The 24802-nt window shown below is 41.5% G+C and overlaps 1 protein-coding gene across 6 annotated transcripts in view; it reads left to right on the forward strand.

Moving 5' to 3' along the window:
* The first annotated feature begins 329 nt into the window (after positions 1-329).
* The window catches only part of SPECC1 (sperm antigen with calponin homology and coiled-coil domains 1), an 83813-nt gene continuing 59340 nt past the window's right edge, over positions 330-24802 (forward strand). For 3 of the 6 annotated variants that reach the window (XM_061363548.1, XM_061363549.1, XM_061363552.1), the window contains exons 1-3: positions 330-480; positions 10874-11049; positions 13993-14128. In XM_061363548.1, coding sequence (XP_061219532.1) covers positions 10903-11049; positions 13993-14128 — 283 coding nt within the window. In that variant the 5' untranslated portion in view covers positions 330-480; positions 10874-10902. Of the gene's footprint in view, positions 481-10873; positions 11050-11986; positions 12132-13992; positions 14129-23475; positions 23808-24802 lie in introns of those variants that run through there. The other 3 variants (XM_061363545.1, XM_061363546.1, XM_061363547.1) reach the window with 3 other exon arrangements.

Consider the following 24802-nt stretch of genomic DNA (forward strand, 5'->3'; position numbering starts at 1 on the left):
TGGCCACCTCCTTGCCCTTCCTACGCTGTGTGCTGCTTGTTGCTACTTGATTGGACCATGCAGACTATTTGGGGTTTATGCTCTCTGCCCAGTGTCCGGTTTTGCTGTTGGGGATGATGGGATAGTGAAAGAAACTCTTCGTCTGCTTTACAGATTGAAGCATCTTGGTGTTTTGGAGGTGGGCTACAAATGACTTTCTTGCATAAATCCTCCTTGCTTTGATGAAAATATAATATTTCTCATTCCCCTGAGTAAGCAAGTGTGCATATGTGTGTGTGTGCTGAATGCCAAAGCGCTGGTGAAGCCAGCTTGCTTCCGTATGTGAATCATTTCTCAAGCAGCGCTCTGTCTCACTGCAATGTGGTTTTCCTCTCAGGGAAGCACTCAAGCCCTGAATTTTTAGTCTGTTTTGCACATGCTGTCAGAAGCTAGTGGAAGACAGTTTTCTTTTTAATGCAGAAAAGAGGACAAGCTTTTACTGTAAGTATTTGAATATCTTTTACTTTTTTAGGTGGGAACTGTATTATCTTTAGATGTGTTCTAGGATCACTAATGTATTCTTAGAGTGAATGGACTTGCTTTACTCAACAACTACTTTTTTTAGTAGTATCTCACTTTAAATTGCATAAAACAAATGTATAATGGAAACAATTGTGCTAGCTGAAAATGGGCTGGGGGTGGTCTAAAAGCCCTTACAATGTAAAAGCCATTATAACAAAAAATGCTACCATGTGAGTCAGAGCTGGCTACTGTATTTTTGTTCTGCTCAGCTGTGTAGATGTAGTGACAGAATGGTTGAAGCTGTTTCTGTGCCTATTTCTGCTTTCTTTTCTGGCAATTTATGGTTGTTCTCCAACAGTTACATGAAGCAGGAGCATGAGCAGACTTTATTCTGCTACTGCATGTTCATGTAGTCCACTCAAAGGGCAGAAAGGACCAAGCTGTTAAGCACATAGGTTTGGCAGTTCGTGTCACTGCAGGGGATCAGTGAGAGCATTGGGGAGCATGCCAGATGGGTGTCCTCTTAAAGCACTTCAGCAAAGAGCTCTTCAGATTGTCAGCAGGACTCTAATTACAGCAGTTTAACAGTTGTCCTTAAAATTGTACCCTGGACTGAAGCTTGGTCATAATAACAATAGTAATAATAGAATTTATATGGCATGTAATATGGCAAAGTTGTGAAGTCCTGTATGTGTAGCTATAGAGGGTTACTGGTAGAACTGGTTTGAGAACAGGGATTCTCTACCTCTCTTGTATTCAGTCTAAGTTCTTCTGGGTGTCCTCTGTTAACCCTTTCTGTCTCATCTCCAAAAGGAGCCATTTTCCATGTTCCTCTTCTACCTTTTCCAAGTTATAAAATGCTCTCTGCTTCTAACCTCAGGAGGAGAGAGGGTATTTGATTTGTGGAACTACAGTATTCCGTGCAGTTTTGACAGATAACACAAGCATACCTCATCCTAACATGCGCACATGTGTGTACTACCCCTTCCCTTTCTAGTTTGCTTCTGCAATTGTTCTAAAACAATTGAATTTTATTATGTAGCCCACCAAGGTGGGTGTTTAAGTCCATCAGTGGTCCTTAACTCACAATTATAACTGTCAATACTGTTGCCTGAATCTGTTTTGTTCCCGTTCAATATGACTATTTTTAAAATGCAGAAGTCCTTTCGTTTCTCCTGTGGCTTTGGAGTTATGTCCTCATCTTTGCAAAGAACCCTGTCTCTTAGAAGTTCACAGTCACTCAGATAAATGTTCACAAGTTCCCTGTTAGCTTTAGTGAGTGATCTATTCTGTACTTTAATGGAAGATGACTATCTCAAGGGATAACTTCTAGATCTTGACTATTTCTCTGCCTTGTGATGGATGGAAAATGGGAGCCAGGGAAACATCTTGGCATGTGGCAATCTGAGGCTGTTCCCTTGTGTGCTGTAGGACAGATGTTGATTTAATTCATTTTTACTTTCCTCTGTGGGGTTCCTTTCCAAGGCACATGAATGAATATATCTTCATAAATATGCCATTTAGTGGATAATTGTAAATGGAAAAACTAAGACATAGGAAGATAACATGCCTGAGGTAGTTCAATAAATCTCTGGTGGTCCTGAGGATAGAATCAAGTGGATCCCAAATGAGTGCATTGACTGCAGTCTCATCCCTTTGCACTTCAAGGGGACAGAGAAAGGGAACCTATCAGTCTGTGCTTGTACAAGTCAGTATTCCCATGTAGCTACATGTTGTGTCTCTGCCATTCCAGAAAACATGGTCATTCCTTCTCTCTTGTAGGTGTACCTACCCTCTGTGCTAGAGAATGTAATGGCAGGTAATTATCAGGCAAACCACTTGTAATTATTCTTAATTTCTTTAGCAATTATGTATCTAAAATGAAACCTTCTTTTCTTTCTTCCTTGTGGGTTGGCAAAACATGAAGTGTGAACCATATGTGTCACTTGCTTTGTGCTGTATTCACCAGGACAGTAGTTCAAAGAACCTGAATTAATGAGCAGTAGCTACCTTGAAATGGTTCTAAACCATTTTGTTCTCAACTTGCAATATACTTGAACATAAATTAAACCCATCTATTCAGGGCACAGTCATAGTGGGGAAAGCCCAGAGTGACCTATTTTTTACTTTTATTTTTTTTTTTCAATTATAACATGGCTGTAACTTCAAAAAGGCAGTTTGAAATCAGTGCAGCAGTTCTACCTTTCCTGAATCTTTCCTTTGACTTCTGTCTCCAAAGGGGGGATGTCAGTACTTATGTGAACTGATATATTTGTCATACATTGAAATAATGAGGGAACTACTACTTCTAAAAATGCATCCTCCAAACTCTGTAGTGTGAAATCACTTCCTGGACGTAGTTTTGATGTGATTTAATAAAATCTGTCGTTTATTGCGTAACCTCTGTGTGTACATTCTGCCACTACATGCTTGTGTATGACAATGTGTCATGGCAGGGGGGTTGGAACTAGATGATCTTAAGATCATTTCCAACCCTAACTATTCTATGATTCTGTGTGCTGCCTCTGTCTGTCTCTTCTTACAAATGGATGTTGCCACCCTGCCCTTCAGATTGTCCTTTTGCTTGTGTGCATCTGTCAGTAATTGCCCCATTTAACTCTTTGCCCTGAAGGTAGTGAAAGATCATATCACTCTTTTGGCCTTTCAACCTTACCAAGAGAATGCATCTACTTAAACCAGAGAAGCAGGGTGTGCTGTGTATGGATAGCCAGCATACAGCTGTGCCTGTGCATGCATCACTGAATGACATGTGGGCTTCTTCAGGTATCCCACCATCCAGCTGGTAGTTGCCACTGTGCTTCTGGAGGGCTAATGAACAGAAAGTTACAGATAGGTTGGGATTTTTTTCCTTACCCCCATGTTGTTTAGTAGTCTCTCTTTGGAAGTGTGTAGTTGTGACTGGTTAGATAATCAGGGTGAGGAAAGAGGAGGAGACTAACAGTACAATTTAAATTACAGGAGGAACATGTTCCCAGACATTTAGAAATACAGCTTGGGCTCCATTTTCAAGCATCAGTCACTGCTGGATGACAGTTCTGGGTATTCAATCTACAGTAGTAAAATAGCTGTATTTTCCTGTCATAAATGGCCAGTAATACTGAACACAGACAAGAGAAACACAGCTAAATAAATCCTTTGTCCACATGCACACATGAGGATTTGGTTGCAACTTCTGAATCTTTTTTCATGAGATCTAACTAAGAATTAAAGGTTGACAAATGCAAAACTCCAGGGAGAACTTCTGTGGAGGAGGATGAGCAAGAGGTTTTGCAGTGCTCTCATGTCCATGCCTGGAAAAGTCATCAGTGACTCTAATGGTTGCTGCGGGAAGAGGATTTTATTTTGAGTGATGTTGAGACATGGAGTTTTGCAGTTGCTGACATGGACTCTGACAGTCTTGGGTTGGTTTTTGGAAGCTGAGTTGGTGGCCAGAAACCTGTCATCTGTGGCTGGCTGGAGCTGTCCTCACCTGGGCCATTTCTTATCTAGTTTAGACATCCTTGTAACTGCTCAGTATATTTATATACTAGTTGATAAGTTTTAGAGAGTTATGAAGAACACACTAAGGAACTTGGAACTTGATTGATCTTAGGTCCTTTCCAACCCTAACTATTCTATGATTCTATGAAATAAGCAAGAAATGCCTTAAGAGACAGCATCATTTTTGTGGTGCCACTGTAATCACAGATAAAGTAACTTTTGTCTTTAGGAGAGCTAATGGATTTTCCATTGTCTGTGGATTTCCATCTGATGCCATGATGGGAAAGGAACCGGCTCTTGCTGAAGTTGCTCATATTGCAGAGGGAGGGAGACATGTGCCCTGCAAAGGAAATTCTCATCTGATGCCACATTGAAAGTGCTCTTCTAGGGTTTTTTTGAGTCCCACAGAAGAGCAGTTAAACAAAACAAACCAAACTGCAACCCAAAAGAGTAATTTTTGTATGAGGATACAATCTTCAGGCAACCTTAGCAAAATGAGGGTTTTGAAGATGCGACTCTGAAGCGATATCAGAGCTACTGATGGTTAAATTTTGGGACTGGTATTTTGTTTTACACTTTCCCAATGATTAGTTGGGTGACAATGGGCATGTATGTGCCTTGATGTCTGTGTATTTGTTTTATATCTAAACTATCAATACTTTTAATCACGTGCAAAAGCACCTGGAGTCTATAACTGCGGTGTTATTATAGTATGTTTTTCTCTGCTCCTGAAAGTTAAAAACTTATACTCAAACCACCTTTGCTTGGGGCGTGTACAAACCCTGCAGAGTTTGTCCTGCTGCAGCATGCAGTTTGGGCATGAAAACTTCCAAGTGATGTCTCCTGGTACTCTACCAGCAAAACATGAAAATTCAGCTGCAAATGAGACTGGAAAGGAAGTCTGCTGAGGGAGACCAGGAGAAGCTGCTGCTCAGTGTTTAGGGTCAGGTTTATAAGGAATACTTTTTGGGCAGCAAAATCAAAAGTCTTAGAGATGAGGTGTGGGGAAATGGACATAGCTTGTCTGTTCCTTTGAGATGTGTTTTGGGGGAAGGAGGTGCTCTGGCTTGTGACTGGGTTGGGATTTTTTTGTAGTTATTGGCTCTTTAATCCAATTCTAACAAAAGCTAAGCTTTGTACCAGCAAAAAGTCCGGGAAGTGTCTCTATGTGGAGGAATAATGGAGAAAGGTTGTACTGAGAGCCTCAAAGACACTAAACCCAACATAACAAACTAGAGAAAAGAGAAGATGGGTATGTTAAATACAGAAATACAACACACTGAGCTGGAAGGAGCAGATGCCTAAGGAGACAAAGCCCTGGCAGTGTTCAAAGCCAGGTTGGACGGGGCCTTGGGTGGCACGCTCTAGTGTGGTGTCCCTGCTCAGGGAAGGCGGCTGTAACTAGATGATCTTGATGTCCTTTCCAACCCAAACCAGTCTGTGATTCTATGATTCTAAGGTACTGAAGGTGACCAAAAGAGTAGACAGTTCAATTTTAACTGTTAGCCAGCTCTTATTTCCAAAGAGGTTTTTATCTGCCATCTATATCGAAGTTACCAGTTACTGTATTGAACTATCAGCTTCCCTGGTTTGTGACCCTGGCTTGATTCCTGCTATCTGCTAAGAAATCAAGATGAGTCAAATGGAAGCATCTGTCAAGCCCAAAAAATTGTAGCTTAAATTGAATTGATGTGGAAGGCAGAAGGGAATTCTATTTTAGCCTAGCTGGCTATCCTGCCATACAGCTTCCTACATGCTGCCAGAAAATCCTTTACAGCTTACTGAACTTGTTAGATATTTCTATGTTCCAGTTGCTAGTTTGTCTGAAAATAGCAGAGATAGATTAGGTTAGAAGGAAAATAGTACAAGTATGATGCAGATTTTAGATGCTTAAACCACAACAGAAGAAAATTGTGCTTTGATGTGTAATAAAGGCTCTGGAATAGTCTGACCTTTTGATGTAATGAAAAGTAACCAAATTACAGGAAGGTGGCACTGGGGACTGTGGGTTTTAACCCACCAAAGTCACAGACGTGTGTCCTTGGAGAGTGCTGTCTGCAAAGCTGGTATTGCTGACCTCCTTTTCCAGAACTGCTGGGCATTCACAGGTCTCAATGAACCTGCCATCTGGTACATGGCTCTTCAGATCTAATGAATTTTCATAATTCCTTATTTCATTCATTTTCCCAAAGCAACTTGAATGACTCTGCTTTAATTTACCTGTCCTGTTGAGCAAGTAGCGTTACACACAGATATGAGCACCAGAACTTAAGTCATGTAAAGCACGTGGGGTACAGATAACTTGTATCTGTAGCCCCCCACTGGGGATTTTCCTGTGTGAATTCATTGCTGCAGATATGCTTATAATTTTTATGTACTTACTAGTGTAGCTGCCAAGTTTCTTGACTGTAAAATAATATTGCTTGTCATCACTCAAATCAACCTATCTTTTTACTTATTCAGAGTAAAATAGCCTTTAATAGTCAGCAGAATGTGCTTCCTAGGAGTTTGTACTACAGGACGGGTGAATTTTGTCCTTTGATGAATAGCCAAACCTTCAGATACAAGAGGCCTCGCATTGTTTCTGCTGATGCTGACTGGGAGAGTTGGGATGAATTCTTAATCCAGTTTTTCTAGCTAGAAAATGGGAATAATTCTAGACTGTTCTAAAGACCTTCTATTAATAAATGCATGTAGACTGGCTTATAAGCAATGTCTACTCAATCTTGAATAAATTGGTAAAATTTCAAGTAAAATGGACTGTCTTTCCAGTGTGGAACTTGTGACAGCTGCCCAAATAGTCCACATTGAATTATCCAAATGCCCTTTAAGCACACCAGTGGGAAAGGATGAGCTATAAAGCATGGCCTGAATTCTTAAAGGCTGGTGCCTGCAGGGAATTCGGAGGATTACTGAGAGCAAAAGCTCTGTCAGGACCAGCTTTACAATTTTTGTAAACTCTCTGATTCTCTTCTGTTTCAGTGGAGGTGATGTTCAGACACCAGCACTTGTAAGGGTAAAAGATTTGGGGTTTTTCCTTGTTTTTAAAACCGCTGCAGTTTGGAAGTGACTGGTGATAGAGCTGGCTTTGCTGAAGCAACAGATTGTTGGTACAAACCCTTATTTATCTCAGCATAGAGAGCCGCTGCTTATCTTCAGTTTCTACATGTTTTCAGAGTACAATTCCATGCAGGGCATCTACAGAGATTTAACTGTGGCCCACTAGTGACCTGCTCAGGCTGATGCCGAAGGAAAGACTGAATCGTGGGCTGCTGGTATTCTGTTTGCTTTCCAAGCAAAGTTCCCTGTGAAATGTGAAGAAATGAAAAGCGGAATCATAGAGCTTCAGGCGTTGCTTAAAGTGAGTCATCTTCCAGGAAAGTGAGCAGAAGTATCTCATCTGAAATGTACTGAGGCATAATGGGCGTAAAACTAGCGATTTTTGTCATTGTATTTGCAAAAGCAGCTTGGCTGCATCTCCTGTGGAAAGCTGCTTCTGAGATCTCTCTCTCTGGGTAGCCTAGAGATCAAGTCATCATCTCTCTGGGGTCCTTTCAGAATGAAATGGTGATATTTAGCTAAAATGTAGTACAGTGTCTTTATCCATGTATTCTAAACCACTGGGCGTTGTTATCTCGTGGCAGAAGAAAGGTAAACAAGGCTTGGAAAGCTGTGTTCAAAATGGTGTTGAACATGAGTAGGTATGTACTCCCTTTGTGAAAGACTTGAAAGATTCATTCTTCCAAGATCCGTTCAGCTGTGATAAGTTGATCCCATTCCCAAGCTCTTATTCAAGGATAGTTCATGACTATGACTGGCTGCTTTCAAAGTCATTTTCTGCTCGCTCAGAAGCATGGTCTCCGCCAGTTACTGTTGCCAACCTTGCCCTGAAAATCACATTGAGGAAGTAGAGGCTGTTTTCTAGTTACTGCACTGCTCTGACAAGCTGCTGCCTAGTGTTAAGATTTGGAATAGGGTGAATTTGGGTGTCTCATCCTGAGCATCTTCAAAGATGTCCTTTTCTTTCCTTACCAGTTTAGAATTATGTTAGCTTTTAACTGTTCATCTGTGGAAAAAGTGGTGTGTTTAAGACAAGCAGACAAAACCTATATATAATGGGTTTAATACAACCTATTACAATCTGCTACCTACCAAACTCAATCCATGAGCCATTTCATGATACTGAACTTCTGCGTTTCTTATTGTCCCAGCTGCCCAAATCTTCCATAAGACTTTTGTTTGTTTTCCTGTAATGCAGTAATTGAATTTGGAGGAATGGAAAAGCTGATGTTGACTCCGAGAATGGATTTCCTGTTCTCATCAAAGAACAGCAAGATTTTGGTTTTTTACTCCTTTTTTGGGGAAGCAGTTTTATTTAGTACTTCTCCTGAAACAGCACTTCTAATAACTCAAATTTGTGTCACTTACCTAGGAATGAAAGCAGCTTAAGATATTTGCAACCTTATTCCTTGAAGTACATATAAGGCTTGTGGAAAGTATTGGGATCCCACTTCAGAGACCAAAATCTCTATCTACAAGGCAGATTCAGGGTAGCCCAATACATCAGAAGCCTCACCTCCCTCTTTTACAAATGCTGATTTCCATATAAATACAGAGAACTAATAAACACTAATACATCCAAATATACCCAATTTTAGCTTCATCTGCTTGATGTAGTAAAATATTAACTCCACATGGCACATAACTCAGCTATCATTACATGAAAAAGCCATTTTGCCTGAGGCTACTGGCTGGATTTCTGAAGTTGTGGTTTGTTCTTTCTAAGTAGCTCTTACTTTTAACATCAGGGTCTAATGAGCATCTTGCTCCACTACAACTTTAAAATGCCATGGATGACTCAAACTTAAATTCTTTGGGATATCAAGAAAGCATCTGTACAGCTTAAGGCAGGAAAGTCTGAGGTACAGTTATGAAGAAATCCAGAGGGTATAATAAAGCAAGATGCATGTGCAACCACTGGATCTACAAACCCCCAAATCTGCATAATTTGCAGATGTAATCAGGGAGATAGTTTGCATGTGCAATTGCTTGTTCACCCATATAAATGCAGTGAATGGAATGCCTATTGGCCTAGGCTTTAAAATAATGTGAAGCACTGAAGCTTGCTAAGGAAGATCGTGAACTGTGGGAATGCTAAACATTATTATGTATTGTAATATAGCTTATGTATCTGTCAGGATACATGAAAAAGGAGCCAAGTGATCAGCATAATCATTAACAAAGACTCCTCTTCCTCCTCTAATGAGATCAGTTGATGGCTCCACACTGTATGTGTTAAGAATTTTAATGGAGTAATGACTATATTTAGTAATAATAATACCTACTAACTTATGATAGGTTGGAGCTGTGGAGGAAGTAGACAGCCCTCCCTGCAAGAGGCACCAAGGATAAATAGAGGGAATGTCACTTGCTGGCTTTGTTCTCTGTAAGACACTGGCAGAGCACTTGACATTCCCTTCTGCTTCTGTGCAGCAGAACACTCCTTAATAGACCATGGTGGCACCTGGAAGGTGCTGTCAGTGTCAAATGTGACTTGGCCCCAAGCAGGTTTGTTTCCCATGAGTCCAGTGAGTGTTCTTATTCATGAATGTGAAAGAAAGTATAAAGCAAGTCATGAGATAGACAAGGTCACCTAAGCTCTTCTATTCACTCAGCCAGGAATAAATAGTTTTAGCAGCTCTGTCAGTGGTGTTGTCCAAGTTCACACTGGCCCTGCTGGACTCCTGTGTGATTAACTTAGTGCAAGCACATTCCCCTTGCTGAGACACAGGGCTGATCTCTGTAGGTCTTTTGGTTACCTTTCTAACAGGCAAGAGAAGTTGGCCTCTGCCTACACAAGGCTGATGCTTAGCTACATCCTGTGTCTATTTTGGAAAACGAAGCTGCAGAAGAAGAATGTTGCTCATGTAGAGGGGGAGGGTAGGAGCTATCAGGCAATGTCCCCTCCCTTCTGCTCCCAGCTCAGCAGCCTGGTGGGGCTATAAAGAAAAAAACCTCCAACTAACCACTTTATTCTGCTCCTAGTTTGGATGGGGCAATGGCTGGGGAGAATTTATGGCTTTAGGTCTACCAGATTGGAGCTTGCTATTGAATTGGCAGCTTTCTACGTCCTGAAAGAAACAGACTAGTTGTTCTTGCTGGCAGACTAAATTTGTTCAGCTGTATCCAAAAAAAGGAATTCATGTGTATTTGCTGATTCCTGGCAGGATTTCTTCCTTGCATAAGCTTATCTCTGAGGAATAGTGGATCTGCATTTTTGTTTGCAGGGAAGTGATTTTATGTTTTTACCATGTTTTGTAAACCTTGGTATTGTGAAACATCGTTTTATCACTGTGGCAACACCAACTGCTGTTTCTCTGGAAAACTGATAAGTTAAAGATATAATTTTCCATACAACTTAGGAAACTTGCTTCTCATGTGACTTGTAAAGTAAGTATTATTTCAGTTGAAGATGCTGGATCTGTCAAGTAAGAGAAATAGCTTTCTTTTTATCCCAAGATTGTCTTCAAGTGTGATGGACTTCACTGTTCTCAGTTTCTCTTTGATTGTGCTTCAGCATTCAGAGGTGCTCTGCAGTGCCTGATGGAGGTCTCTGACTTGCAGAGTCCTAACAAAAGTCAGTGTTCCTTCTGCAGTGCTTCGTGTTACCAGTCAGTATGAAAAATATAAGTGGCTGCAGCCTGCTCTGAGGGTTTGATGTGTATAAGAGGGAATAAAGTTTAGCACTGCCTTTTCAGACCTTTAAAATGATGCCAGATCTCTCTGCTCTCTTTCAGATGATACAAAGACAGTTCATATTTCTGATGTGTGTACATATGTATATAATTTCTATTTTTTTATATTTTTTTAGGTCTGTAGACTGAGTTATTTGAGGAGAACATGAAGAGTGCTGCCAAGCCTTGGAGTCCAGTGGCAAAGCCAGGGAGTCATGGGGCTGAGAGAGGAAAATCTCTTTCCACCACCACAACAGGAATGAAGACGTCCAAGTCTTCCACATCACTCGCCTTTGAATCTCGGCTCAGCAAGGTACTAGCCAGTAGGGACTGTGCAAGCATCATTATAGCCTTGTTTCTGCTTAAAGCTTTGGATTAGTCCTGGAACTTTATTACACCTCCAAGACTTGGAGTGGGCTTGACCACTGTGCCAAGCATAGGGAAATTATAATTGTGCTGTATACTGACTAATGCACATTTCTGAAGGTATTTCACATATGATGGGGGAGACACTGTATTTGCAGAAAGGACGAGTGGGTTCCCTTACTGTATGTGAGGGAATTGCCTTAACTTTGCAGAGTGAGAAAAAGAAATAGCAAAGTTTTAGTTCAACTTATTGTTATACAGGTAAAGGAATTGAAAGAGATTTATTAATGGATCTGCAAAAGTCCTAAAAATCTGACTCTTCCTTCAAGGCAAAACCTATTAACAAAATGTACTGCTTGCAGTGGAACACATTTTATGAATTCTATCTTTCTATGTAGATATGTTTCAAAAATAGCAGAAACTTCTGTCAAAATAGTGTTTTTAAGAAAAGGGAGAAATACACCTAAACTGCTGCTGCATCTGTACCCTTGCAGCCAGCAAACAAAAATAATCTTATTGTCTAAAGCACAGACCAAGATTACCCCTGTTGAAAATAGACTGTGGGCTTCCTGGTTACAACTGTTTCCAGCACTTAAAGATTAGTAAACAATGCATAACATGGTGCAGCATTTTAATCATGAGGAGAGCTAAACTTCATTAATAGCCACAGCTTCTCAAGTGAAGGATTAATTTCATTAACTTGCATCATATTAATAGGGTATTTCAGTTTAGTGCTCCGGGCAGGTTATGTTCATCACTGGAGTATGTGCGGTATGGTTGAGGCAAGCATCTCTGAAGGGATGCTACTTAAGAGACTTAATCAGATCTGGTATAATTAATGTGTGTATGGTGTTGAATGCAGAGTATTTTCTTCCTAATTACAGCGAGTATCTTCAAATTGTTCATCATTTGCAAGTGCAACAATATCAAAGTGGTTTCTTTGAAAGAAACAGGGTAGAAAAAGGCACCATAGCCTCTGCTGTAGAAGAGGCACATTGAAGAAACTGGAGACTGCAGAAGTCTCTAAAGGTCAGGAAGTCAGATTGTTCCATTCTGCTTTTAAGAGTGAGCTGACAAAATCTCTGCCAGAAGGCAGAACATTCGCTCTCTGGTATCCTGGAGCAGATCAACACTTCAGCTATTGAACCTGATGGGCTCACAGGGTCCAGGAAACCACAGACTCTTGAGTCAGAGGAAGAGATGAAAGGGAGAAAGAATTGGAGCTGAGAGACTTCATTTTGCTTAAAGATTTTACTTTAAGAGAAGTAAATTCAGGGACTGCTAAATAGGGAGAGTGCTGCTTGGGATCTTTATTTTTAACTCAAGCAGTGGTTTCAGCTTGTGGTTCATGGACCCCCTGAGTGTCCCTGGGCAACTTCAATGGAAGTGGAGTTTGATATGTGAAAACAGTTTAGGTGTCCATTAACTGAAAAGGGTGGAAAAAAAAGCTCTAGGGAGACTCTCCAGAGCTTTGGTCTTTTAAAATGATTCAAGTATTTTCCCTGAAATTAATTACAGACTGCTGTTAGAGGTACCCAGGCTCTTAGAGAGGGACACCAATGGGAAATCAGTGACCAAAGTTCTTGAGAGAAATTGCTACTTCTGCTTGTTGAAGCAGCATAATTCCAGTGTTTCTCCTTGCATCTTATGGTCAGTGTGCTTGTATTGCATGGATTTCTTGAGTATGCACCTAGAGTAGGTTTGCTTTACCAGAAATCCCCCTCCCAAATGAACCCCTCACAGCAACAATGTCCCTTGCTTTGTCATGTACAATAAAGCTAAATAAATTACAGTGCTTTAAATGCTTTAAAAAAAACACATACTGTAACATGCCCTGGAAAGCACACAGTTCACCTTCTTCCAAGCTTATGAAACATCAGTATTAACCTTTAGAATTGTGCAGCTGATCTGTTCTGGAAACAATGCATTTTTTTGTTGGGAATGATTTCCTTGGTGGTCATGTGAACAAAGTGCTTTCCCGCAAACAGACTTCAGTTTCTCATCTGAGTCAACAGTCTCCAGTCACACACATGGCATTAGGTCCTGCCATGAGGTCATGGGTCATCTTTGCTCACTGCTTTTCAAAAAGCAAGGAGGGTAAATAGCTGAACTCATACCATGTTGAAGATAAGGCATTTCCCCTTGGTAATTGTTAAATCTTGCACTGGCTGCTCTTGCCTTTTATTATGGCAGCCTGAATTTCTCAGCTAAATGGCTTTGAGATTTTGGCTTGGTCTCTGGCATGTTCATTGGTCATGTTGGGTAACCTAGTTTCTGAAGCCATGAGGTTTGGTGGCTCCTGTTTGACAAACACAGGAAGGAACAGGCAGTTCCTTACTGTTGGAGCAGCTCAGGCACTGCTTCAGAGGATCTAAAGTCACCATTGGGCCAAAACTGTATGATCCTGAGTGGAGAACCAGCAGATCCTTTTAGGATCTTTTTACTTTATATACATTAAGGGCCAGTTATTTGCTGCTTTGACCTACTCAGTGTGCCAGGCTCTGCAACTGGCATTTACCTGCGCAGCCCCGATACATGACTAAATGCATACCAGCAAGGAAATGTGGTGAATGGTGTTCACAGCAAGATCAGAGAAGCCAGATCTACTGGCTCCTGTGTTCTCCCTGTCTTTCAGTATTTGCTTATTTGAGTGGTCTTTCCCATTCTTATTCCTCACTGTTGAAATAGTATTTATTCCTTGACCCGCTTCACAAAAATGAAAAACAAATACAAAAATATAAAGAAATACATAATGTGACTATAGAAGCAATATTCCTATTGGGCTACTTTAAGGAAATGTTCCTTTTCTGCCAGGGACTTTGCATTTTGAATGACTTAATGGAACTATTCAAGGTCTTAACCTTCTGGTTGCTTACAATCTCTGTTGCAGCTGAAGAGGGCCAGCAGTGATGACATGCTTACCAAGCCAGGGGTGACAGCAGGTCCTGGAGTCTCCAGGCTGAAGAAGACCATTACAACAGGAGCCATTTCTGAGCTTGCTGAGAGTCGCCTGAAGCCCAGTGCAGGTAGATACAAAGGATGACAGTCTAGTTATGTGAAATGTGCTGTATCACTTGGTTCACCAAGATCCTAGCAGTTTCCCTCTCCCCACCCCCTGCAGCCCATTATAACTTACCTGCTGTGACAGCATGCAGGATGAAACATGCTGTGCCCTGCAGATTGGCCTATCACTGCTAAATCTGAAGCTAAAAGGGAGGAGTTGGGGGTTCCCAGGAGCTGCCCTGCTCAGCTTCACCCTTCTACCTCTACCAGACCAGCAGAATGGTTACTGCAGAGGCAGGAGACCAAAGATCCAGCCAGAGCATCTCCACATACAGCTTGTGCTTCTAAGCTGTGGGGTGGCACTCTCTGTCCCTCAGAAGCCCCATCAGCTTGTTACCATTGGTTCCAGAGCTAAACCTGTTTCTAAAGGCAGAAACACCATCTGCATACCAAGGGCTTCTGTGCAACTGCTCTGCCTTCCTTCAGGAGCTCAGCAAACGCTTGCTTTTGTCTGCTCCCTGGTGGCATTTCCAAGGGTATTTGAGATCTTATTAAATTTGACCATGACCTCCCTATTTGTCACAGCCTCTGCAGGGTTTTGCTGTGTAACAGAACAATGTTATTAACCAAGAAGGGATTTCTGGGAAGAAAAAAAAACCAGTCTTTATATACTTTCCCCCACCCCTGAAAGAAAATGGTGCGTTTTTAAACAGCATAAATCTTCACAGTAAGCAAAAGACAAATCACATTCTGCAGCGTGATCCTCAAATTCAAGTGACTAATTGTATCCAAAAGCATTTGAGATTTACCATCAATAAGGAGGCATGATGTTGACAAAAGATGCTTGGGAGGTATAATGTGGGGAAAATAAAACCTGTACAGATGATGCAGCGTAGGATCCTGGGAATGCAGCCAGGGAAACAGCACTGCAGGGACTCCAGAATGGAATACGTATGTCAGACACAAAAATACTAGCAAATGGAATAGAGAGCCCCCTTCTGCATGTGTGTATAATAACTGGGATTGAAGGAGGGATAAGATCTATGGTGATGAGTACTTTAAATACAAAGGGTAAAATGGTTTATGGAGGTCAAGTTACATCTGGGTATTGTTTTGCCAAGTTAAATTGCATCATTACATCTGACTCTGCATATTGCTTTGCATCAATACTTGTAGAAGCATGAGTGGGAATATTAGTGCTAGGCAAAGAGACAAAGTGTGGAGCTACCTATACTGTGTAGACAAACACTGAGCATATAGGTACTAACCCTCTAAAATTCCTTTTAACCTCGACAGAATTGTCCCTGGTCGTATAGGGAGTATTATAGGCATGTATATAAAGACCTGTACCTTGCATATCTTTAATTTTCACAGTGATTCCATGGTCCAAAAGAGCAGAAATCTAACTATATTCTGTGTATGTGTTGCTCTTGTGGCCACTCATTGAAAGGTACTGGATATTTGTGAGCAAAGATGCAAAGCTGAATGGTACTTTCCGATTATCACACTACAGAAAGATACCAATAGGGACATTCTAATACAGTATATTGTTGCTAAAAAGAAAACTAAATATCAGACATGACAGGGGGCATGATATGTTCTAGGAACATAAGAAAAGGAGGGAACACTGAGCTGCTATATTTGATTGAAATGGCACCCAAATAGTCTCTGATTATGATCAAGACTATGCTGCAATGCTGACTGGCTGTGGAGCTACTCCAAGTAAAAATGTTCCTGTATAGGAAATGCAGATGTTTGTGTATGTAGCCAACTGTAAATCTTGACATTTGGTTCTGAAACCACTTTCTTTGGCTTTTTTGACTGCTTTCATCAGTTCTGCATTTTTCTTTCACGTCTTCACTGCAGGCATCACGTCTCCCCCTCGCGCCTTCCCCCTTTGTTTGTACTTTTTAGGTTGAGGTTTCTTTGTCTGTTGCTTGAGCAATTTGATTATTTTACTGAAATGATATTATATTGGTTCCAGCTGCACTCTGGCAGTACTCAGTGGGTATTATGCTATTGTGTAACAGAAATCAGGAGAAACAAGGTATGTGGAGGGGGGAAAGCTTAGGTTCCTTTCTTCCTTGGGGAGTGACTGTCCAATGTTTGTGTGTTGACCTTGAGCAATAGCATGTGTTCCAAATACTGCAGATAATAAATAATTGACATCAAGATTGCTTGTTTAAATGGGGTTGTTGTCTGCTGCCCTTGGTGGACTTGAAGTTATTCATTTTAGCCTTTTGCTGACATAACTACCCCTGTCTGCCTTGTTGGAAGCTAATGCAGTAAATCATAAACAACTTAAAAGGGAGATGAAGCCAATCTTATGTGTCCATTCCTGGCAAGTGGAGTTGAGCAAATGGAACTGGAGACAGGTTCTGGCTGGAAGCTCTGTGTTGTGATGTTTGGCTTCGTGACTGCTTGGCAGTTTTGAAACCCCAAGTAATGGGAAATGACGTGCAGGGAGAAATAAGTGTCTTGGATGCAGCTTCTTTATCCACAGTGTTATGTCTTTCCATGTACTGTCCTAAAGTAGCAATTTGGCTTTAACATAAACCTAAACTTACAGAGCTCTGGTGTTGCTTTTAATATTTAAGTTAATGAAACAGCTGGAAAAATTGCAAAACAGGAGGAAATAGGTCACTAATCCTGAGAAATATTTATTTCAATGTATGCACTTATAAAGGCAGCCAATCTATGAAACCATACAGCAAAGTGTTTAAATAGACAAATGTATATCTTTATGAGAAGCCAGGACTCTCTTCTTAAGGTTCAGGTTTATAGGAAATATGTGATTTTTCAGGTTCTGATCCTTTGAGGTTTGCAAGCCAAATAACCTTAGATAATGCAATTTCACAGATAATTTCAAAGCTTTTTATGTGACTGTACACTTGGGAAGCGCATTGCATAGTGGCACTGGTATGCAAATGGGAAGTTTGAGGGTTACACAGGTGAAATGACTTGCTCAGTGGATCCTACAAGTCATTCCAAATCCTTGCTCTCACTCTGTCACTCACTCCCTACAAACTCCCAGGATAAGCACTCTCTGAACATTTCCCTCAAGGCTGTCTAGTTTAATCACGTTCATGTGCTTCCTTGATGTTATTTCAGTGCCAGCAGCTATTATCTGTCAGGTTTGACAGGAATAAAAAGAAGTCTTATGCTGGACATCAGAGAAGAGATGCAGCCAGGATGTGTGACTGGGCCGATTGAGCACATAGTCCAAAAGCATTCAGAATACTTCAGGCATCCCTGTTTTTCACAGTGTATTGACTTTCATATTGAGCTGTGCCAGCTCCAATATGAAGTATCAGTTATCTTTGAACAGTAAGTAAGAGCTTTACTTTATTTTCTCAGGCTGCTTCATCAGCTTATTTCTGTATTTCTAAATCTATAGAGACCTATTGAATTTGCCTCAGAAACAGTAGGAAACTGTGAATAACAATGCTATAATCCCCTAACTCACTATTTATAGAAATTCTGAGTATTTTCCTGACAAGCTCAGCATCTCTCTAAAGCTTAAACCATGTTAAAGACTGGTGCTATACCTTCTCACAGTGACGGATGTGTTACATCTCCAGGGGCCAGGAGAAGCCACGATGCCAGCAGGAATGTGAGGGATCAATGGCCCGCTGTGTCCTCCCGTGCTTCATTAGAAATCGATGCATAAAATGGAAAAATCAATAATTGGCACAAGTTTTCAGCCATAGCAACAAAAGTGTTTCTTTCTGTGCCTGCCTGCTGAGTTGGTTAATATTAAGGGTTAGAGACAGTGCCAATACCGAAGCATAGAGGAGGCAAATTCAAAGATATTTAGAGTTTCAATTATCTCTCAGTCATCTTGTGTGGAGCCTCTGAACTCTGCAGGTTACCTGGACAAAAGCTGCTAATCCCAGAATGGATCACTGCCAGCATGAGAAATGAAGCTGTACAAAGCATGCTGCTGTAATAAGCCCAGTAAATTGTATGGTAAGATAAAAATACAAGGAATGTGCTATAATCAGTGAAGCCTATAGAAGGTTTTGAGGGTTATATTCTGTTGTGGAACAGTTTAGTTTGAACAATATTCTGTTCCAATACAGAGGGCTTCAGTTTTGATGAGTTTTTGTGAATTGTCACATTACTGCCTAGTTGTCAGAGTTAATGTCCCAGTGACTAAACATGATACCTGTAAATCTTCTGTTCCTTTCTAGTTCTAGTACAGTACATAGGATTAGCCCCTTTGTCCATCACTTTTCACCACGTAGTTTGTATAAAAAGAAGAATCCTATTTTCTCTCTGAAACTGTTGCTTCTACCTTTTCTGTGTAGACAGTGATGATATTCAGAACAGAGAGGTTTTAACTAAGTGAGGGCAGCTGGCCACTACCAGTGGTTAGTGCTGGAGAAGTATTGGAGTGTCACTTGTGCAACCTGAACAAGTTCAACTGCGCTTGATTTTAGAGGGGAGACTGGTGTATGGTTTAATTGCACATATCACTCATTAGATGTGCTTCTTTCCCATTAGAATTGAAAATGTGGCAGAACATGGATTCCAGTGGTTCTTGCATATTTATAAATTGTCATTTCAGGGTTCCTATTTGAATGTAATATGTGGACTCTATCAAATTTACTGTCTTCTTTCTGTTAACTTCTCTGTTTTGATGAGTCTGCCACTTTCTGGTATTGGGTAACCATTTAGATTGATGTGAAACTAATCCAGACCAGAAACCTCTTCTACATCATCAGAAAACTCAAGTTTCACATATATATATATAAATATAAGCTTACTTAAAAATCCTTGAAAAAATCTAATTGACAGTTTGTTTCTTCATAAGATGCTAATGCTCCCCTATTAGAACAGGAAAAAGGAAAGTGATTTCTTTTGAAGGACAGCTCTCTGACCTTAGAGCCCTTTTACTCTCCCATACATCAGTTTTTGACAGGGCCTGCTTATTGTGATCTGTCACATCAAAGGACTGCTATAGGTTTGTCGAAAGGTTGCTGCACTTTGTATTCAGGCTCGTTACTGTCTCCCTTTTCTTGTGAAAGATAGAGCCAAGTGTGAGAGACACTAATGAGATTGGTACGTTCTGTTCCACAAGACTTCACTGGAAACCAAATGACTGATCTCATCTGGGTTTCCCAGGAACAATAAATATGCTTTAAAACTTCATCTGGAAAGCTGGTTGCGTTTTGCTACCCTTTTCAGGTACAAGACACAAGTTCTGCGTAATTATTCTTCCTTCTAAAGCAGAAGAGATACTAGCTCTGTAATTGATATAAAATGGAAAGGAAGACTGAAATTGCTTTGTCAAGATGTCATTCAAATAAGCAAGTAGCGCTGAAGGAACTTAACATGCAAAGCAGTGTGTGGAAATACGTGTTTCTGTGTATGTCCATAGACATGTAGAAATGTCTGCATGGTTGTTTGTAGCATACTGGTGTAAATGTGAATCTGAACCTTACCTCCCTGACATTATTTAGCAAAATATTTCCTCTAGCTGTGATTTCCCCATGTATCAAGCAGTCAAACTGTTTCAACACCATTTTAGAAGATTTCACCCACTAACCTCTAAAGGGAAAGCTCAAGGATTGAAGTAGATGGAATCTGGCATTCTAGATCTGGTTTATGGGAGTTACTTGTCAAGTTTCTCCTACTTCTTACAATGATCTTTTTTCTGTGCTAGCCTGCGTACTCAAATGCACATGTTCACTTCTCATGCCTTTGAAAAAGTTCCTGTATGGTGCTTGTTGCCACGTTAGATTTTCACTTTCTCCTAATTTTTGCTCTTTCTTTCTGTAGCCCATGGATAGTTCTACACCTTAGAATGTGCACTGCTTCATGTGACTGGTTTTCAGGATTCTTCTTCCCCTTTGATAAGTATGTTGCTGTGGTATGATATTTTAATTGGAGAAGACACTTATTTTAGTAGGGCAGAAGGCACTCCCTAGTTCATTTAATGAAATAATAGCAGTGGTCTTACTGAACTCTGTCTGCTGGCTCAAGATCTCAGTCCCATGACGTCTTAAACTAGTGAGATCTGTCAGTGGATGCTGTCTTGTTCTGAAGGTGGCATGTGAAGGCTGACTAACGTAATTATTCTCTTGTTCTGTTGTTGGCTGTATTATACAAACCTTCTTCCATAGCCGGGAATAGAGTGTGAGCAATGCATTTCAGTGACTCTGTGTTGGGATTTTCCAGTACCTCATCTTGTTAAGGATAATGGTTTGAGACTCATTTACAGGCTGTCTGCAGTCATCTTGCATTATTAAACAAGTAAGAATTAACTTCTGACAGCACTGTCTGCAGCATGTACCTTTCACAGCTTTGTCTCTGTCCCAGTCTACTGCACAATTTACATCTGCTGCACTGAATCTCTGTGAACGCATCCTCAGATTTTGCATGCAACTTCTTGTTAAAACCATCTGTGAAATAGAGACCCTTCTCTCTGATGTGAGAGAACGACTTTGCTGGCACATCTTAACCACCCTGGGACCTGAGCCAGTTAAGAGGATTCGGTGTGTGGTAGGGATACTGAGATGCTGAATCTTAAAGACTGTAATGTCTTGATTTATTAAATTGTAGACAGTTAATTGGCTCAAGCCAACACCTATAGGGAAGATCTATTACAGCTGTAAGCAAACTGTGATGATCACAAAAGCCTTGCAAGGGATACCTGAACAGCAAGTGCTTGGATGGCCCAGGAATAGCACAAATCCATGATCTCTCTATTTTCATTTCTTTTCAGGCTTCTCAGTGAAGTTGTTCAGCAAAGTCAACACAGCCTTGTGGGGACTACCTGCCCTAGGTTAATGATCAGCTTTCCTTCAGTTGGTTTGAAGAGAAATGATCCTTAACACACATTCTTTAGGCCTAAATGTATCCCAAGCAGAATGCCCTGGCAGAGTGCCATTGTGTTTGCACTGAAAGAATGGGAGGGAGCGAAAGAAAGGAGCGCAGAGCTGGCCTGGTCTAACAAGTAACAGGAGAGGGCTTGGCAATTACCTTGTATCTGTTTTCTTTTCCACTGATTATTTTTTTTAGCAGCTTTTGGCTTACACTAGATTTTAATACTGTAAAGTAAGAGGGAGGGATTGACAGCTACATCTCAGATGGGTTTCTGGAAGGCTCTAGTTCTGTGCCATAAAATGTGACCTCACCAAGTATTCTCTCCACAAAAAAGCTTGGTTTTAGCATTGGTTAAAAATACAATTGCTCCTTTGGGTTTCAATGTAGATGTTATAATCCTAATCCTTGGGGGCCCACTACTGTGCATGATATATACATCTCTGTAGATTTCTTTTCCCTGCTACCTGTATACTTAGGGCTCATAAACTCTTTAGCATTAATGGAAGAAATAGAGCACGATGGTGTGAACACTGGTATTGATAGTCAGTGCCCACCCTTAGGGCCCATTCAGTTGAGTCCAAACTTGGACAGACAGTTTGGACTCTGGAAGTGCTCCTTAGCATCTGTAACTTTTTATAGACCTTAGCTTTCTGAAGAAACTGCCAGCTGTTTGGTCTCTGTGGCTTTGAGATCATTTTGTGGCATCTTCACACCTTTCCTTTTGAACTTGGATTATAATTGGAACAGAAGTTATGCTAATTAATTTGCTGTGAGAGTAGGATGCAGGAAAGGTTATGCCTGGCAAGAAAGTCCAGTCGTTCAACTACTGAGTTCAAAGAATTATATACGTGACACCTTGAGTAACTCATTCCTCTTCTCACTATATATATAGAAAAGTGATGTTTATGGGGCTTTATGGGCAGTCCCACAAGTGAGCAGTGCAAATGGATGAGTCAAGCTTCATGCCTAGGAAGAAACCAGCTAATCTGCTTTATAGAGATGAAATTGTTCATTCATTTTTATACCGTTATTACCGAGGAGGAAGGGCGAATTATGTAAAATGTTCAGGTAACAAATAGTTGCCTAAAGACTGAGCCATGTGTCATAATTTATTACCTAGTCATCACACTAGAAATCGTGCTTGCCATTATTCCTTTTCCTTTTTGCTCAGTTTGAGCTGCAGGCTCCATAAAGGTAATCTCTTACCCATGACTTCTGCTCAGGCTATAGCTGGATTTTAAAATTCATATCCTACCTTTCACTGTGGACTTGGATAGAAGTCTTTTGCCTGACATCATTCTCCCTACCCTGGTGTTAGTATGTTCTGATTTATCTTCTGTGTTACTGTCAAGAGTGACAGATTGGTTCTTCCAGTCATGAAGTGCTCAGATTTAAGGTGTGTTTGTTCTGACTCAGTGATTACATTTTATAATTACTCCAGGCTTGCAACTGTACTCTACTGGGCCCCTGATAGACTGTTTCTCTTTGTGTTATGGAAATAGAAAGCAGGTGTTGAAATAATAAAAGCTCAGTATCAGGATTTATCAGCCCAAGAGATTATCTTGGCTAATGGGATCCCTCTGGTGAATCCTGCTGAAGAAAAGCAGAAGTCACTCTTTAGTCTATAGTAGAAGAAAATCTCTTGGAGATATGTTTCAACAGCATTTGAAGGACATATGTATCTGTACCTTGGAGAAGAGCAAGCTGAGTACCCATCTAATAAAAGACTTAAAAGAGGTCATAAGCTGATCATAAGAGATGAGATCATTCAGAAAAATAATATACTATCAATGATTTTCTTTACAGATCTTAAATGGCTTATTCTTTAAACAAAGCATTCTATGCTTGGTATGCCATCAGTGGGGTAGGCAGGAGCTCTTTAATGTCATCCCAATTCTTTAAACAAATCATTCTATGCTTGGTATGCCATCAGGTGGGGTAGGCAGGAGCTCTTTAATGTCATCCCAGTGTAGACAGCCGTATGAAAACTTTTAGCTACATCCATAAACTATCAGAGCAAGACCAATGAAAAACTGAAGGTTGACAACTCTCTCTGTTATACCGGTCTAGCGGAAGATGTCCCTGCCCATGGCACAGGGCTGGAACTCAGTTACCTTTAAGGTCTTTTCCAACCCAAACCATTCAATGATTCTATGAAACAGCAGCGAAAGTCCATTTCTAGTGTATTAAAAAGTCTCCAGATTTGGGGCAAAACAAGTTCTGTCTTTGCTCTGGAGGCATTTGGCTGCTCTTGGGGATCCAACTTTCTGCCCGGTTCCGCTCCCTGCGGCATTTCGGTATTTCGTTTTGGCATTTCCTCGTGCATGGCCCAGAAGCCGCTCCCTGGCCGTTAACCCCTCTGCAGCCGGGGCTGTTCTGGGGCACTGTGCTCAGGTCTGCCCTGGAGCCCGGCTCCTGTTAGAGCCAGCGCCCGCCTTGGGCCCGGCTGCAGTTCTCGCCTGCGGCCCCTGGGTGGCTTCCCCCGCCACGAGTCCCTCCGCCGCCTCCTCCCTTCTCCAGCCCGCCCGGTCCCTGCCTCTTTCTCCCCCTCCCTTTATTCCAGCAGCCAGGCAGCTAATGAACTGCACAGGCCGGCCTTCGGTGCATGGTATTGTAATGAGGTAGGAGGGAGAGCCCCAGCTGCTCCAGCATGAGCGGCAGGCTCTGTGCCCTGTGCCAGGAACTAGGAAGGAGCTGACTTCTTTCTCCCTTTCCAAGTTGAGTGAGGCGTAGACGGTAGGAGCAGGCAGAGGCAGGTCCGGCTCCGGCACCCACACGGAGCATGAGCGGGGCGCCGGGGCCCTAGAAAGGAGCTCGGGGAGAGACCGACGATGGGCAACCAACCTGGGCGAGTGGAGGAGCACGACCAAGGTCTGTACGGTCCCGGGGGTTTAACCGCGGCGGCTGTTGTCATAGCTAATGCTGTTGGCTTGGAGCCTGCTAGAGACGTTACTGCCCTTTATCTTGTGCCTTGTAAATGCTGTTTGTTACTGCTCCACACCTGAGATCACAGCCCCGTCCTTAGGGAAGCTGTTCTGGAAGAAATCCTTTGCTGGTGTGAACAGACTAGCTACAGGGGAGGGACCTTACTGCCTCACGGATGTTATTTTGTGCGGTCTCCATGATGCAGCTAGAAAGTTACAAGGCTTATCTAGTGATGTACATGCAACTTGTCAGGATCTGCAGCTTGGCTGCCTTAGCCTTCACCATTGTTCGTGGCTTGAGGCCTGAAATTTTCCAGGCCTTGGCATTTAAAATGATGCTTTTGTGGAAGGTCTTCCCACCATTGTCCTTTCAGAAGTGTAGTGCTTTGCATGTTAATCAGTAGCAGATTTTATAGACAGCTAAGAGCCAGTATCAGGTATATCTAATTCCCCTTATGCTAAATGTCTGTGTTGTACCTAGGAAGGCTCCTAATGTGTTCCTGATGCTGGTTGCCTTTTGATTGTTTCTACTTGTTTCTCAGATGCTGAATAGGGCAAAACCCAGTAGGCCCGCTGTTTTCTGCTGTGTATTTCTTAGTTTCTATTTGAGCTTAGAATGTGCAAGAACACTGGAATCGGTTGTATTTCCTGGCACTCTGTTCCTTACCGTTACCATGGGAATTTCATTCACAAAATTCCATTAAAGTTGCAATTGCTTCATCAGGGTTTCCTTATAACTTTGGGTTAGATGTGTAGCTGTTGTTTTAAAAGCAAATACATACGTACCTGGTCTCCAGTATCACGAGGCAAAGCAAGGGGCAGAGTACACTGCATTGCTACTCCAGGCTCTCGCACAATAAATCCAGCAGTGAGTGCTGGAACAGCAGTTAGGTGTAGTGGAGAACTCTCTAGCACTATGTTAATCAGCAGGCTAATGAAGAA

The sequence above is a fragment of the Neopsephotus bourkii genome, unplaced genomic scaffold, assembly GCF_033783945.1.
Source record: "Neopsephotus bourkii isolate Nb327-2 ecotype Australia unplaced genomic scaffold, CSIRO-AGI_Nbou_v1 NB_1154, whole genome shotgun sequence".
Taxonomy (NCBI): domain Eukaryota; kingdom Metazoa; phylum Chordata; class Aves; order Psittaciformes; family Psittacidae; genus Neopsephotus; species Neopsephotus bourkii.